Here is an 18,092-nt window from a genome sequence, read left to right on the forward strand (position 1 = left end):
TCAGCACCTCTGAGCTGGGCTGGGCCTTGGGGGTCTCCCTCCGGAAGAGGAGCTGAGACAGGAGGGTGTGGAAAGGGCGAGATGGGGGTGAGGAGGGGCAGTGACACAGAGAGCCACAGGGAAGAGAAGGAGATGCCTTCCGGTGCAATGAAAGGTTGACGGAAAAGGAACAAATAAATTAGGCATTTTTAAAAAGAGAAAGAAAATGTATTTGGGTTTATGGATAGACATACAGTATTTATATTTTTAGGCTTATGAATATGTACATAAATATCTCCTCAGAATCTTTAGAACAAATGAGTGGGAGTCCCTATCTGCATTTTCACATTCACCCTTGAATTTGTTAAATGATCAACTGAGGCATATTAAAAATGTTGAGTTTTTTGGGGCAAAAATCAGAAGTAGTTAGGAGGGCTCCACTGACTAGAGACTTTTATACAGACAAGACAATGGTAAAATAAGGTAATTATTTAATTGGCCATAACTTACGGCCTAGTTGTCTTTCTGTAATTGGAGATTCTTGATATTTTGGTTTTGTAACCTTGAGGCATTCGCAGGCTTGGATTTACAGGCTTTTGGTTTACTGACATAGACCTCATGGCATTAGATCCACCTTGTTCTAACGGCCTCCTTGTTTCATGAATTTAACAAACTTAACCTTATTTTTCTTCATATGTGTATTCTTAGTGTGCATTTTAACCTAATTTTAATTATATAAATGTAATCCAAAAATCTGTGATCTCAACATTCAACAGAATTTGTCAAAAAAAAAGAAAGTAATCCAGATTTAGTACACAGAGACTTAATTCAGAAAGATTCTTGCAAAGAAAGGGAGTATTGTGATAATGAGAAAATTGTGATCATAATAAAGTCTGTAAGTATCCTTTTTTTTTTTTTAACCCTAACCCCAGGGCATTCTTGCATTTTATCTTCTGAAAGAGTAGGAGGGGTGGGGAGAGAGAAGCATCGATGTGAGAGAGACACACTGAGTGGTTGCCACCCACACGACCCCAACCAGGGCCAGGGACAAACCACAACCGAGGTACATGCCCTGAGCGGGAACCGAACCCCGGGTCTCTCTGGACCGCATGTCGATCCTCCAACCACTGAGCTAAACTGGCCAGGGCTCTGCAAGTATCTTGAGAGTATAGAAAGGAGTGAGCAAGAGCGGAAAGAATAGGGTGTGTGCAAGAGGATGACAGGGCGACTTGATGGGGCAGGAGCTCAGAGAATATTTCACCCTGAGGCCAGCCTCTCCTTGTGCTTTTCCTCTTAGTTCTCCTGGCTGATGTGATAAACAAATTGACATGAGACAGATTAATGGAGAGAAAACCAAATTTACTGTGTCTACATACAAGGGTTCCTTAAGAATATGAGACCTAAGGACAAGTTCTGAAATTGAGGCTTAACTCCTGTCGTGAGCTAAGGAGAAAGAGTGCGGAGTGGTCTGGACTTCAAAGGGAAGGTAGGCAATTCATAGGTAGATGAGCAGGAGCAAACATCTGGCAAACAAATTCTTGCTGGGCCACCCAGAAACAAGGGGAGACAGAAGGGAGTCTAACAAACAGACTTTGCTTGGTTCCTTCCAGTCGGCTACACTTTTGCTAAGGTGATCTCCCTTTCTGGAGCAGGTTTTTCTATCTGAATTCACAGGGTGGGAGGAGGAGATAAAAGACTCTTCTTGTCTCTTTTGTTTCTTAAAAATCACCAGCTTAATCAATATCCTCCAAAAGCATGTTTTGAGGTGACAAACTTTGCCTCCCTTCAATGGGAATTTGGAGAATTTGTGCCTGACTTCATCATAGGTAAAGTCAGGGCTTTTGTGAGTTTTATCATATGGAGAAGGGTTGTTTTTTTCAGTAAACGTTATCTGAAACATAAAAGGTGAATTCTTTGAAATTTTGCTCTTTCCTGGAGCACAGAGTTGAGATAAAATTCAACATCGTCAAATCTCTGTTATCTAATAATTGGCATGTTATTTAAAAAAAAAAAAAAAGCTTATTTAGAACTAGAAAAAGGCATTAGAGAATAAAAATCCATACGCACGAATTTATTCACCAACTTTTTGTTGTAAGGCCTTGGGGTTTTCTTCGAGTCTGCTGATATAAAAATGTCCTATCTCCTTTTTGGCATAAACTACACTAAAAGTACATTACCTAAAATGTTCAGCTTCAGGTTCTTTAAATAACACTGACAAACACTCTGAATGAAGAGTCTTTCTAGAGTATGTTGTGCATTATCCAGTCTTTATTATTGTCTGGTTTATACCTAATGCAAAGGGAATTTTTTTTGTGGATGAAAAGGGGCCACATGCTAACCTGACAAGCTCAGGAAAGGCCTGTGTGTCAGCCTTGCAAACTCAAAAGACCTAAAGTAACAACAGAGAATGGTCTGAAATGAAAACTTCTTTTTTAAAAAATTTTTTTTCCTTTATTAATTTTAGAGAGAGGAAGGGAGAGAGAGAGAGAGAGAGAACACCGATTGGCCACCTCCTGCATGCCCCCCACTAGGGATTGGGCCCACAACCTGGGCATGTGTCCTGACTGGGAATTGAACCGGCAGACTCTTGGTGCATGGGTTGATGCTCAACCACTGAGCCACATCGGCCGGACTGAAAAGAAAACTTATTAACTAAAAGTGGTTTATGGCAGGTAGTCATGTCCTAGGCCTGTATCTTCCCTGACAGGTCAATTTCCACCTTAATGAAGCCTATTGCCTTTTTGCATCTAAGATAACGTGCCTTTGGAATGTGGGGTAACTTCCCTTTTTTCAGACCCCTCTAGGCACAACCTATGCACTAGGGTGGAGACCCCAGATCCCCTTAATGCTATTATCATGTTAATGTTGACTGCTAACTATTCTGTACAAAAGAAGCATGTTTTTATCATTTTACTTTTCATCCAATCCCAGGGGTTTCTCCCATCTCCTTAATCTGTCACCAACAGATTTCATGTAACCCACTTACATCTTCTCTTTTGACTGTAATGTATAAAATAATGTGCAAACTGCCCTTCTCTGGAGCATTGTCTCAATCCCTTGAGGTTTTGCTTCCTGGCATTTGTTGACAGTTTGGCTCAAATAAACTCAAAATTTTTCACAGGTTTGAATGTTTCTTACTTTGACATTTAGGTTTTCTTTTTGTTAATAGTTTTAGCAACTTGTCTTTATACTCTTTCTAATACAGCCAATATAGAAATTACTATTTTAATTAATAGCACTTTCAATAGCACTGTACTGTAAGTACAGTCCAAGTCTGTAGAGGGTTTTTGTGAGTTTATTTGAGCCAAACTGAGGGGGAATTGAGATAATATAATATTCCTGAGAATGGCAGTTTTGCACCTTCTTTTTTTTTTAATCCTCAGCAGAGGACATTTTTTTTGCATTTATCTTCAGATAGAATGGGAAGAAGAGAGGGAGGAAGAGAGAGAGAGAGAGAGAGAGAGAGAGAGAGAGAGAGAGAGAGAAACATCAATGTGAGAAAGGCACATTGATTGGCTGCCACCCACACAACCCCAACCGGGGCCAGGAACAAACTGCATATGAGGTATGTGCCCTGAACAGGAACCAAACCCAGGACTCTCTGATCCATGGGCTGACGCTCTAACCACTGAGCCAAACTGGCCAGGGCTTGCACCTTATTTTATACATTACAATCAAAGGAGGAGAACAAGGGAGTCACATGAAATTCATCAGTGATAGGTTAGGGAGGAGGGAGGAGGCAAAGTGAATCAACACATAATTGAATAAAAAATAAAAAGTTATTGTCACCCTAGCCCATATTGCTCATTGGTTAGATCAAATAAGTAGATTCTGAAAATTATCTAATTAATATAAATAATATTATTTACCATCTTAAGTGTGTGTGTGTGTGTGCATGTTTAACATATAAGGTATAAATAATATTGAGAAGGCAAACCAGGTGCAGACAGCCCCCTTAGACAGAGACCCCACCCCAGGCTTTTATAATCCCATTGCAACTGCCAACTGTCTAAAATACAGTGGAGCTTGAAACCCCCCAAGTAGTCAGTGGCTTATCATGTATAAAAGGCAGCTGGAAGCCAGGCATGGGGCCTTTGGAGGTGACTTTGCTGAGACAGCACCGGTGGGCATTAAACAGTCCTTTTTTAATCCTCTGAGTGCCTGCAGTCTGTCTCTTCCCACTGACCACATTTCTGCCACTGCCACAACAACATTAAGTGTTGACAAGCTGGGTTAGGTTGTGACCTTGAACTTGAGCAAAAAGAACACCCTGCTCCTCAATATGAAAAATCATAAAAACAAGGAGATTCAAGCGTAGCACACACAGACATGCATGCCCACACACAGATACAAAAAAGAAAATTTGTTGGATCTATAGAAATAGACCACAATTTTGAAAAAAAAATCAGTACATCAATAGAAAGAACAGAGAATCTGAAATAAAGATGGAGAAGATAATTGATTTGGATAACAGATCCAGTTGACTTTCTGTGTGAATAACAGGGATGCTATGCTGAAAGGAGAAATATGAAGAGATGAAGAGGAGAACATCATTAAATAGTAGAAGAAAGTTTATCTGAGCAGAAGCAGACTTGAATCTTCAGATGAAAATGTTTCACTAAATTCCAGGTGAAATCGAGAAAAAGAGGATGTATACTATTGTGAAATAAAGACTACTAACTCTGAATTTAAAAAAAAAATTAAGCTTTACTGTTTATAAGAACTGCTTTGCAGGAAGGTAGGAGGGAGTGTTTACAAGTCAGAGGTTGATGACCGTCACGACCCAGTTCCTTAGCACATCAAAATTAGGGGCTTTTAAAAAGTACCTGAGTAAATACAAGAGACTCCAAATGTTGCATTATGATCAACATGAAAGAGGGGTGTCTAGACATATCCTGGTAGCAAAAATCATTCTTTGTGATGCCCTACAAGGGAGGGGACAGTGGACTTTATATTTATAAGCAAGAGAATTCAAAAAGTACATAGGAAAGAGAAACTGAGTTACATTTAAAAGAAGTCATCTATTTGTCTAGTAAAATATTTAGGATCTATAAATAAACCATTTATCCAGAGGAATAAAATATTTAATAATTTGCTATTATAATTTTTAATTTCTAGCATTCAAGAATTGAAGTTCTATTAATTATGGCAGGGCTGTTTTCCTTAGCAACACTTAGGCATGTCCTGGCAAGATTACAGGGTGCCAGAAATAGAAGAAAAATATTAAAAGCTTTCAGAAAGAAGAAAAAATTGTTTAAATTTCTCTAGAAATTATTTTATATGACTGTCAGTTACCTTTTCTAAAATTTAGTTCCTTAAAAATTATCTGATGAGACATTAACTTAATTTTTTATAATGAATACATAATAATGTAACAATTTATTTAGATTGAATATAGACTGAATATGAGGAGTGTGTCAGTGTGTGTGTGTGTGCGCGCGCGTGTGTTATTAAAATGAATTCCAGCCACCAAAGAAAGGAGAGCCAACCACTAATGCTTTATTTTTAAATAGCATTTAATCCATTGAAATTTTGTACAAAATAGACTGGTCAGACAGCATTTGTGCTCTTTTCACAAATGCAAACATACAGAAGAAATTAAGCATGAGAATACTCAAGCCAAGATATGACGTGACTAACCTGACCATTTTTAAAATCAAGAAAACACTACCAAAAACAATCTGATTATTGTTTTGCATACATACAATTTTTTATGTTTCTTTTATATTCTTGAACCTGTAGTATGGACAGGTACAGTGATCAATCAATACATTGTGTGTGTTTGCAGGTATGTGCATGTTTCTCTGGGGGTAGCTGGGTGTGTAAATCCCAACTCAGAGGGTCAAGTAGATGGAGCTGCCTTACTGCCTTTTTTTTTTTTTTAAGTACACATGTTCAGACTGTATAATGTTTCTTTGTTTGTTTGCTTGATTTTTATAAAGACTATATTTTATTTAATTTAAATAATAGTCCTTTATTCTGAATCTATGTCCCTGCCATTTTTGTGATGTCTTTTTCCTTTAAGATGAAATGATGACAGTAGGTCGTTTTTTCTTTTTGGTATTCTTTTTTTGTTAGGTAAAAACATTGATAACTAAGGCTAGTGTCTCAATACATATGTCTTACATAGAGTCTTATATACAATATTGTTTCATTGGCTTCAGTTGTACAATCTTTGGGACTGAAGACATAGTAACTACATTTAAGAGACTGGTATGATTAGAAAGTGTAGATTCTATGTAAACCTACCTCCATGGGGGATATACATGAATATACATTGAATGTTCACCCTGTACCTACCCACTGGTCAAAAGTAGTCTTGACCATTTGTTTCATGAATCATGGGCCCTCAACTAAACAATCAGTGAACATCAAGATACAATACCAGATTATGTTAAGACATTTTTACACTGAACATTTGGGGCACAGGATCTTCCACTCTGGTCCATATTCTCATTGGATGCTTTTTGTTTATGTAAACTTGATTCCAGATCAAGGGAATGGAAGCTGAGGCAGAGGAGCGATACTTAGAATTCAGGTTCCAACTGGTTGTGGCCGTCATGCTCATGGAAACGAACATCCTGTTCTCTCCACCTAGGGACCTTGAAAGAAAACAAGATTAGGCCACTTTATAGTTTCTTCCACTGGGCCTGTCAGAGATTGGTACTGAAACAAAGATATTTTCCGTTATTATTATCCATGCTGAGAAATAATTGGGTATGAAAATTATTTGAGTTGGGGAAAAAAGAAAATAACAAAAATATTTACCACAACCCTGACTACATTCCCCTTTGCCAGCCTGTTCTCCTGGAAAATCTCATTGAACACACCCAAGGATCTCTCCCTGTTAAGCTTTGCAGGAAATAATTTGGGAGAAAATGTCAAGGGAGTAAAGAGGTAGAAACTGGAGGACGAAAAAAGGCTGATGGTTTGTAATTCACAGAATCTCTTGTTGTGTACTAACTGGATTCTTCAACCTTCCATGTTCCATCAGGGTACGCCTCCTTGTCTATATGGTATTACATTTTATGCCCAAGATCCCTGCTATTTTTATGAATAGATTTTAAAATAACTCTCAGAGGAGTGAAAGGGCACTTGCTTCAGTCTTTTCTTCATTTAATATCTGCTTTGGAAAATACCATAACTTCTGATTTTATCTGTCTGGACACATTGTCTTAATTTCTCCCTAAACACGGGTTCCCCCAGTTTCATCACATGAATGCACACATACACACACACAGAGCTAGGCTGGAGGTGAGCAAAACTTTCACTAGTGGAGTCATTGTTTACATCCTTATTTAGAACACTGCCCAGTACCTCCCAAAAGACGGAATCATCAAAGCAGTTTTCGTCAGGTGGCTGTCCACAGATAGGTATCTTTAGAATTAGACCTGTGATGGTGGGAAGAAAATCAATCATGTTAGGATGCTGAAGAGGAAAACTTGTTTGCATAGTAATTAAATAAATACTTTAAAGTAATTACTGTTATAAAATTATCCCCTTGAGCTTACATGATTACTGTCAGAAGTTTAACACATTTTGAAATTTACCAGTCAATGTGTTCATTAAATAATCTATTATGCTGACAGCATGAGGTACAGGGAATTGTTTACTTTTATGCTGACCTGTGATCAGCCCTCCAACAACTGCTGTTCCGATGGAAGAACCTAGAGCAGCGGCTTGCATAGCTGGGGTTGACCTAGGAAGTCAAAAGAAAAGAATATTTCTATTATTATTATTATCATTATTATTATTATTATCGTTATTATTATTATTGGTTTTAGAGAGACAGCTTGTTTTTGCAGGAGCAGGCCGGCAAACAAATTTCATCTCCTGAGGGCGTGGATGCCCGCCATCTTCAGGCCACAGTGCAGTATTACACACCAGCAAACAAACATTTGTTACCCTTTTTCTTTTATTTCATATGTTTATTTTCTTGGAAATTCTTGAACAATGTAAAAATTAAAATTCTTGAAAGCAGTTAAACTCAAACCACACATTTTTTCAGAATAATAAAATTAAAAAAGGGTTTGGTACTTTCGGAAAATGTGGTATCGAGTTTTGATTGGTGATCTGATTCATTCAATGAGCACTGGCTCATGCCAGCTTCTCTTCTAGGCACTGAGGATAGAGCAATGTACAAAAGAAACAGGAGCTTCCATCTCTCCTCACCCTATCCCGAAAGGAACAATTATAGTGAAATTAAAAAATCAGTAAGATCAGAAAAGCTCATTTTAGAAACAACTCATTGAAGATACTAAAAAATGTCTCTGTATGTCACCTTAGCAGTAGTTACCCTAAAATGAAATGAGTGAAAGTAGGCGACAATTTTGGAAATGAAAGACTGTAATAATAAGCTGTTGAAATACATAAGGCTGTTACATGAGTGACAGATACACTAGGAATGTAGGGATCTCCTTAGCATAGCACCTCACTCTTACCAGGCAATTAACAATGGTTGAAAGATTGAAGGAGTGATTACAGGAAAGCAAACAATCAGAATGTGAGAATGTGTTGGTGTTTCTTCCTCATCATTCAAGGGAATGTACTAAATTCAGATTTCTTCTTCTTTTTCTCTTTATTTAAAGGGTTAAAATTTTCTACTATATAAAAAGTATAGAAGCAACATATTATCATTGCAAAAATATTCAAAACCACTAACTAAAGAAAATAAGAAAAATATTTAATTTTTCTCAAATCCTATCAGTATAAATATAAAATATAAAAATACAATCATGTCATAATACTAATGTTCCCATTAAATCTTAATGTCTTTTTATGTCAGTACATATAGATATGAATCATAATTTTCGTTGCTACACAGTATTACACTGTACAAATGTAATTATCCAACTATAGATTGGATATTTAGATTATTTCTAATGTTTTACATTTTTTAAAAATATGGTGAGAATACATCCTCTTATGAACATTGTGAACTTGCCCAATAATTTCTCTAAAATGAAACTTATCTAAAAATTAGGTTATTGATAAAAGATAATAAACCACTTAAGGGCTTTTCCAAATTCAAAACTTTATCATTTATATCTCTATTTCTCTACTATAGCTATCGTTCAGTATTATTATTCATTTAATCTTTGCCAATTTAATAACTGAGGAACTGGTAACTTGTTTTCATTGGCATGTCTTTGATTACTAGTGGTTTAATATTTAATATATAATTATTTGTTTGATTTTCTTCTGTTGTAAATTTACTATTAATTTTACCAGAATTTGCCAATATCTTTTACAAAATATTAAAAGATACATTTGATGGCCCTGGCCGGTTTGGCTCAGCGGTTAAAGCGTTGGCCCTTGGACAAAAGAGTCGAGGGTTCAATTCCCAGTCAAGGGCATGTACTTTGGTTGAAGGTTTGATTTTCCTGCCCCAGTTGGGGTCATGTGGGAGGCAACCAACTGATGTGTCTCTCCCACATCAATATTTCTCTCTCTCTCTCCCCTCCCTTCCTCCTTCCCACTCTATCTAAAAATCAATGGAAATATATCTTTAGATGAAGGTTAAAAAAAAAAAAAGTATATTTGATGAAAAGACTGCTATGGTAAAATAGGCTGGAAAACACTTGTTTAAACAAAATGAACAGAATTATTTGGACAACTTCTCATTGTCCTATGCTTACCAAGAAACCTGATTTGCATTTTAGTATTCTGAATAGACACAGGTGGGTTGATAGTCTTGGCTCTTAGACTAAGTATTTTATCTGGTGCATGGGACATGAATTTTGTCTACTTGAATGGACCACCCCAAACTTCCCCTACCTCAACTCTCCCTGAGTAAATTGAAAAGTTTTTGCTAAACCTAGACCCAAGGACTAGACTCTCAAGCATGAAACCTACCCCAAATCTTACAGCCCAGTCAGACCCAACCCAGAAGCCAGAGGCTTGTTTTGTTGTATCTGTGGAACTGGTCTAGAAAAGATGTTCAAGAATTCCTCTATTCCTAATAATGAGTACCTCTTTAGAGTGTTTGCAGAGTGTTTATACACTATAACCTTAGGAGCCGAGTTCATCTGTACCTGCTTGATTTGCATTAAAACACTCTAGTGTTTGTTTTTTTTTTTAAAATTTTATTTTTGTTACAGATGTTTATCATTTTTTAGCCCATTGACACCCTCCCCCCCCGCCCCATCCCCTGCTTTGTTGTCCATGTCCATTGGTTATGCATACATGCATATAAGTTCTGTGGTTAATCTCTTCCCACCCCCCACCACCCCCTCTTCTGAGGGTTGTCAGTCTGTACCCTACTTCTGTGTTTCTGGGTCTACCCTATTCCTCAGACTGTTATATTCATTATATTCCATATATAAGTGAGATCATGTGGTATTTGTCTTTTTCTGCTTGGCTTGTTTCACTTAGGACAATACTTTCAAGGTCCCTCCATGTCGTCTTAAAGGCTAAGAGATCTTTCTTTCTTACAGCTGCATAGTACTCCATTGTGTATATATACCGCAGCTTTTTATCCATTCGTCTACTGATGAACATTTGGGCTGTTTCCAGATTTTAGCTATTGTAAATAGTGCTGCTATGAACATGGGGGTATATATATTCTTTCTGACTGGTGTTTCAGGCTTCTTAGGGTATATTCCTAGAAGCGGGATCACTGGGGTCAAATGGAAGTTCAATTTTTTTTAATTTTTTGAGGTAACACCATGTTGTTTTCCATAGTGGCTGCACCAGTCTGCATTCCCACCAGCAGTGCACTAGAGTCCCCCTTTTCTCCACACCCTCACCAACACTAGTTTGATGATTTGTTGATCTTAACATCCTGTTTGGTGCTGTAGAGAACTGAAAGAAAATTTAAATATTTCTGGAGTTGCCTTCCAAATTTGCAAAAAGAGTAAAACATTTAAACATACAGAAAAAATAGGTCAGCTATACACATGAAAGAAGCAAACTTTCTATTCAGTAGAAAATGTGATTAAGCAAATTTTTCAAATATTTATTATTACTTGATCCAACAGGGTTACATTTCAATCTGCTAAAATTGAAGAAATTTTTCTTTTCAAATTACGCAACTATAGCAAGTGGTTATTTTGAGGCATTTCCAAACACACATTCACTTTTTCTTTATGCTTTCCGTTGGTTTTAAGAATTCAACATTTGGCTTCCTCCTTACTTTCTCTCGGAGTGATGTGCACTCTGTGATCTTCCTAGCTGTTCTGCATGGATAACACTCCTATCAAATTGTTTCCCTCCTGTTGCTTAGAAGTGATGGCTTATGACATCACGTCCATTCTCCTGAATTTGATTGACAGTCCTTCTTCCTCTGGCCATTTAAATGAGCACTAAGGCTCCTTTTGGGAAGAATCTAAGTCTACTTAAGATTTTAGAGAATACATAGTATAATTCCCTCATTTTACAGAAGAGGAAACAGCACCAGAGAGGTTGAGTGACTTGTCAGAGACCACGTGACTAGTTAGTAGTCAAATTAGAACCATATGCCAGTCTTCCTGATTCTCCAGATCCAACTGCTTTCCATGTTATGCTCCTCATTAACATTGGTGTGGATAGATGAAAATGACTGCTCAGCTCCTCACATATGCCCTATGCACCCCGTTCTGTGGGGATCAAGTGAAAGAGTAAGCCTGCGGTAATCTGATTGTGAATATTAAATTGCCCTATCTGCAGTTGTCTATGGCAGATACATTTAAATTAACAAACAAACAAATAAAAACAACCCCAAGCATTCATTAAATCTTTTCTCTTCAACAAGGACAATACTCACAAACTGGGCCTGGATTGCTAAAGAAAAAGCTCTCTTATCACTGGATGTCATAGAGTGAGAGAAACATTATTGGATAGGAGTGTGGGAGGGGAGTCAGGAAAACCCATTCCTTCACTCACCTGTTAGACACCTCCAAGGCTACTGCCCCAATGCCTGCGAGGCCTCCTATCACACCAGGTAAACCATGCAGGCTGTGGACCCCACATGTATCGTGGATCCTCAGTTTAGTAGCAAAAAGTGGCTAAAATGGTAAAAAAGGATAAGGTTTGTGATTTGTTAGATATACAAGGTTCTATAATTAAAGCAAAAGATCATGCAGGAAACATTTCATCCACAGTCTACTGCTCCATCTATATCTAAAGCCCACTTAAGTCAAAGAATCTGAATACTTTGGTGGCAAAACTGTTCTTTTTCATCCTTAGTAGATGGATGCGAGGCAAGAGATTTTGAGTCCTGCTCCGTCTTACCTACTGATGTTATCCGGATCCCCTTGAAAGAGCACAGAGCTTTTAATTACACATAACAAACATCATCAACAATAAACGCTTTCATAGAATTGCTTCAAGGAAAAGGACACAGTACTTAACATTTAATCATTCTAAATTACAAACAACTGATATCAGATTCTTTCCTGCTACCAAAAAAAAAAAAAAAAAAATCAAGAAAGAGCATCAACATTGGAAACTGGAATGTGAGTGGTACCTTTGACTGGGAGGCAAATGACCCCCAAACAAGGAGAGGTGCCTATGAAAGGCATTTTCATAGCTTTTTTTCTGCTGGTGGGATGTGAGATGGTGATGGTGCACATTCAAAGTTTGACTCAGCATCTCTCATACTTACAGTCACAAACTTAAATCCAAGCACAGACACCATTCCTGCAATGCTCCCAATGATCATAGAAATGTAAGGGTGAATGGCCATGTCTGCACAAGTGCCCACAGCAACTCCTCCAGCCAGGGTTGCGTTCTGAATGTGCACCTGTGTGGAGCACAGAAACATGAGTGAAGTGAGCTGAAGAGACAAGGTTTAGGACTGAGGGAATTGAGGATTCATGGACCCCGTGGCACATTCTCAGTTGAAAAGACTGCTAGTTATTTTATTTAAAAACTTTTTTTTTTAAATTTTTTATAGCAGCACTATTTCCAATAGCTAAGATCTGGAAACAGCCCAAGTGCCCATCAGTAGATGAGTGGATAAAAAAGCTGTGGTACATATACACAATGGAACACTATGCAGCTGTAAAAAGGCAGGATCTCTTACCCTTTGAGATGACATGGAAGAATCTGGAGAGTATTAAGTTAAGCAAAACAAGCCAAACAAAGAAAGGCAAATATTACATGATCTCATTTATCTCTGGAATATAATGAACTAAACAAACTGATGAACAAAATAGACCCAGAGACATAGAAGTAAGGTACAGACTGACATTCCTCAGAAGGGGGGGAAGAAAGGTATAACCCACAGAATTATATGCATGTATGCATAACCGATGGACAGGGACAACAAAGTTGAGGATGAAGTGGGAGGGGATAAGGAGGAGGGAGTCAATGGGAGAAAAAGAGAATCATCTGTAACCGAAAAATTAATTAAAAAAAGTAAAAAACACTGAATAATATAAATAAAAAATGTTTTTTATTAAAAAAAAAAGAAGCACTGTCGTCCTTACTAACAGAGACAGAGCTGAAATGGTTCTATGACAGTTCAGAAAACAGCAGTAAAACCCCCACAAATTCCAAACAAAACAAAACAAAAAAGACAACTTTAAAAAAAATTTTTTTTAATTAATTTATTTTTTATTTTTGGTACGTGCCCCTAACTGGAACCGAACCCGGGACTCTCTGGTCCGCTCAGCCAAACCGGCCAGGGCAACTTTTTTTTTCTTTATTGAATCCAGAGAAAGAAGAAGAGAGAGGGAGAGAGAGAAACATCAATGAGAGAGAACATTGATTGGCCGGCCCCCCACCCTCTGCATGCCCCCCACTGGGGATTTGGCCCACAACCTGGGCATGTGCCCTGACCAGGAATCGAACCAGAGACCTCCTGGTGCATGGGTTGACGCTCAACCTCTGAACCACACTGGCTGGGCAAGACTGCTAGTTATTTTTAAAAATGTGTTCTTTATACTTACAGAAAGCCTTTCTTCTAAGTAGTTCACCTATGATATCTTTCTTGCCAGGGTTTCTTGGTAGTGTATGGGTGGTCAGGTAGTGAGCCCAATATGGGGAGGGATGTGAGGAAATAAAGGAAGTTCTAGTGGAAGGGTGGGAGCGAGGAGAGCACTTCTTCTAGCACTGTTTTTCCTGTTGATGCTGTTTGGGAACACATTTGTGGTTATCATGAGCCAACAGAGGCCCGTGGCTGCTGTGTGTTTTGTGGCATTGATGCTATTGCATTATTCAAAGAAGGAATGTTTCGACATTAAAATGCACACGTTACACATGAAAGACAACAGCTCCCACAAGTGTCACTGCACTGAGATTTGAGGATGGAGGAGAGGCAATACTTTTCCTTTACCAGAATTCTTCAGAAAAATTATATTCTGGTTGCTCTGGCTGAGGAGGAAACACCACCAGTACTTTTGGTAACATTGTAATTAGCTAGTTATCAACAATAGGAAAAGAGCAAAGGCCAGACCTTGTAAACATGGATATTTGGGCAGTTTCACTGGGAAGCTGCAATTTCACACTCCCCGGGGAAACTCCAGCCCATTTCCTGCAGAACACTGGGGGAAGAGGGTCCCACAAAGGGGAGATAGATGCATGTCCAGTAAAGTTGGGGTGACATAGGGAAAATACTTGTCAGTCAAACCTGGAGACAGAGGTGGTTGGCCAGAATGGCCATGGCCAATGCAAGACCATGAAAATTTGGGAATACATAATCCCCTAAACAAAGGAGCTCACCATCTTGGGAGTCCTGGCTCATGGGACTCTCTCATTCCTGCTTCCCTGCATTCTCCCATGTTTCCTCCATAGCCAAGTGTCCCTGTGGATCCCACATGCAATAGACTAATGGACTACACTGGGGAACACACACTAAGCTAGCCCAGTGCTGAATTGGATTGTGCAGTCATGGAACGGAAATTCTGGACAGTGACTCTGATTCTAGCCATATTGAAGCCACAGATACACTTCTTCCTAGGCAGGACAAGGGGAAATTGGACCTTGGAAACCCAGGGATGTAATTCCACACTCATTCTGTTGTGTGATTCTTTTTCTTAGGATATCGCAAGAATCCCACTCCCACGAGCAACAGGTGGAGACAAGGACATTTTTAAAAAATAACCAGTTGTACATAGTTTTTATCTTTTTCTTTTTGCAATTTTCATTCATGAAGCAATTGTAGAGAATTGAAATACATGCCCTTTGCTATGTTTGATAAAGTGACAATATTTTCTTCTTTCCTCGGGTTAGAAGAGTAGCTGCTCTGAGGATGACTCCCTCACTGCCATTTCTCTAGCTCATGGGAAAGAAACTCAAAGGACAACATTTGGGTCATTTAAAAGTATTTTATCTTAAAATATTTTTAGACTATGTAAAAGTTGTAAAAATAGTGCAGAGAGTTTCCGTATAGCCCTCATCCAGTTTTCCCCAATGTTAACATATTGCATAATCATAGCACTAAAAAATCAGCATTGATATACTACTCTTAAAAACCTTATTTGAATTTCATTAGTTTTCCCACTAATGTCTTTTATCCTTTTCAGAATTTTATTTGAGATCTCACATTGCATTTATTTATTTAATGTTTTTCCAGCTTTTAATGTGTTTTTCTTTTTCTTTTTTTATTATTGAAAGTATTACAGATGTCCCCCGCATTGCATTCAATTGTTATTTCTTTGAAAGGGATATTTGCAGTTAGAAAAACAGAATCAACTTTCATTCTCCACTCTCCTTTTCTACTCTTGACATGTCCTGTTTCAGATTTCCCAAGAACTGGGAGAAAACTAACTTCATTAATAAAGAAAAAATGCCTCAAATATCTGATTTTTGCACGACTGTATTCCCTAGTAGACTTTAAGCTTCTTGATAATGCATTTTAATTTTCCAGAGTGCAAATGTGATGAAGAAAGGAATAAATAATATTATCTACAAAATTATGTTCAAGGTCTGCAGTGTTGTAATTTGTTCTGGAAGCTTAGCAGAGAAGCAGAAATGACCTAATCATCTGAGCCACCATTGGTGTAACTTAGTGAAACATCCATGGGGGTGTGGGAGAGCAGTTTGTCAGCCCAACATATGCTTTTTTGGGGGATATTGATTATTTTAAGTTGGCTTATTTTATGACACAAAAGGCTCAGGAAGACCCTGTAACCTTCCCACTAGCTACCTAAAGAATTTAGAGGGAGAATCTGCTCCAGGAAGGAAACTATGATCATAGGTAAATATATTTTAATATGAACTAGGTGTGTAGAAACCTAGCAAGACCCTTTTGATCAGTTGTTTCTGTGTCCTAGTGTTAAAGATGACCCAACAAACATTTGTTTACCAAGCATGTGGTTCTCCATCACCACGTGGATTGCTTTCTTCCCCTTTGAAATCCAAACCACTACCCCCCCTTTTTTTTTCTTAGTTCGAGATGACATGTAACTGTCCCATTTATTCTCAGGTCCCGATTCTTTTTAGTTTTTTTCTTTATTGAATTTTAGAGAGAGAGGAAGGGAGAGGGAGAGGAAGGTAGAAACATAGATGAGAGAAAACATCAATTGGCCGCCTCCTACATGCCTCCCACTGAGGATCAGGCCCAACCTGGAGATGTGCCCTGACCAGGAATCAAACCTCTTGGTGCATGGGTCGACACTCAACTGCTGAGCCACACTAGCTGGATAGGTCCCGTATTCTTATGGATCCCCGTATGTACATGCATTATTAAATGTAGTTACTTTCTCCTGTTAATCTGTCTCATGTTAATTTAATTCTTAAATCAGCCAGAAGCACTAAGAGGGAAAAGAAGAAAAAAGCACCCCCCGACACACCCAGGGTTGACATGGCACTTACCATATCGAGCTTGCCTCGGTGGCCAACCAGGCTGGAGAACGCATAGGCTGTGAGCACACAGGCGGCAAGAGAGAAGTACGTGTTCACTATGGCCCAGTGCTGCTTGTCTCCAGCTTCAGCGAGGGCTGAATTAAAGCTGGGCCAAAATATCCATAAGAAAAGAGTCCCTGCGGTAAACCACAGAAAGGAATATTAGTTCTTAATATGAAAGACAGTGTAGGGGAGTCAGTTTGCCTTGGGTGCTGACAATGTCTCTACTTTTAGGGTTATCTACGAGTTAAGGGAAAGGCCATCATAAGCAAATGTAGTATTCGGAGGATGTTTCTTTATTTTTTTGTTTAAATCCTCACCTGGGGACATTTTTCCATTTATCTTCAGATAGAGCAAGAGGGAGGGAGGAAGGGAGAGAGAGAGAGAGAGAGAGACAGACAGACAGACAGACATTGATGTGTCAATGTGAGAAAGACACATCGACTGGTTGCTTCCCACATGACCCCAACCAGGGCCGGGATGAACCACAACCAAGGCACGTATCCTTGGTTGGAATTGAACCCGGGACTCTTTGGTCCATGGGCCGACGCTCTAACCACTGAGACAAAGCAGCCAGGGCAAGGCTGTTTCTTCTTGAAGATCTTCATAGCTATGTTTGGAGTTAACCTTCCCTCTACCTAAACAAATTGACAAGAATGGAGCAAGTTCATTCCTACTCACCAATCATTGCAAACAAATCCGAGTGGTACATAGACTCATTGTTATCATGTCCCCTTCTCAGGCCTGGTCGATATAAGACGCCTGCTACAGCCAAGCCAAAGTAGGCCCCAAAGGCATGAATCGTCATGGATGCTCCAATGTCAGAGGCCTGCAGGTGCAAAACATTTGTGTAAAAAAAGGTGACACTGAGTCTCGCTACAGGAGGAAAGCCAGTGAAAGGGTTGCTTTGTTAGTTAGCAATAAAAAAAGTAAATCGAGAGACAGAAAGAATGTGTCAGAGAAAGGGGTATAAAACAAGATAGTTAAATATATAAAAAAAAAAAAAACAAAAAAACAGGCTTTGGAGCCACACAGAACTGATTTTTTAAAAATATGTTTTTATTGATACTTTTAGAGAGAGAGGGAAGGAGAGACAGGTAAAAACTGCCTCCTGCACGCCCCCTACTGGAGATCAAGCCTGCGACCTGGGCATGTGCCCTGACCAGAATCCATCAGGGACCTCTCAGTCCATGCGATGACGCTCAATCCACTGAGCCTTTCTGGCTGGGCCAGAATTGATTTTTAATCCTAGGCCAGGTACTTCCTTGTGGCGATAAATAACTATACTTCTCTGAATCTCAGTTTCTGTAAAATGGGGAACTATTACCCAGTAAGCATAGATGAGA

General features: G+C 38.7%; 1 protein-coding gene across 5 annotated transcripts in view; it reads right to left on the reverse strand.

The window, feature by feature from the left end:
* Nucleotides 1-5,520: 5,520 nt before the first annotated feature.
* RHAG (Rh associated glycoprotein) overlaps nucleotides 5,521-18,092 on the reverse strand; it is a 29,134-nt gene continuing 16,562 nt past the window's right edge. Inside the window, exons 4-10 of one of the 5 annotated variants that reach the window (XM_036248954.1) lie at nucleotides 17,428-17,575; nucleotides 16,717-16,883; nucleotides 12,563-12,700; nucleotides 11,842-11,963; nucleotides 7,605-7,678; nucleotides 7,297-7,370; nucleotides 5,522-6,581 (exon numbers count right to left, since the gene is read on the reverse strand). In XM_036248954.1, coding sequence (XP_036104847.1) covers nucleotides 6,507-6,581; nucleotides 7,297-7,370; nucleotides 7,605-7,678; nucleotides 11,842-11,963; nucleotides 12,563-12,700; nucleotides 16,717-16,883; nucleotides 17,428-17,575 — 798 coding nt within the window. In that variant the 3' untranslated portion in view covers nucleotides 5,522-6,506. Of the gene's footprint in view, nucleotides 6,582-7,296; nucleotides 7,371-7,604; nucleotides 7,679-10,739; nucleotides 10,783-10,942; nucleotides 11,556-11,841; nucleotides 11,964-12,562; nucleotides 12,701-16,716; nucleotides 16,884-17,427; nucleotides 17,576-18,092 lie in introns of those variants that run through there. The other 4 variants (XM_036248956.1, XM_036248955.1, XM_036248957.1 and 1 more) reach the window with 4 other exon arrangements.

Source organism: Molossus molossus, unplaced genomic scaffold, assembly GCF_014108415.1.
Source record: "Molossus molossus isolate mMolMol1 unplaced genomic scaffold, mMolMol1.p scaffold_m16_p_8, whole genome shotgun sequence".
NCBI classification, from domain to species: Eukaryota; Metazoa; Chordata; class Mammalia; order Chiroptera; family Molossidae; genus Molossus; species Molossus molossus.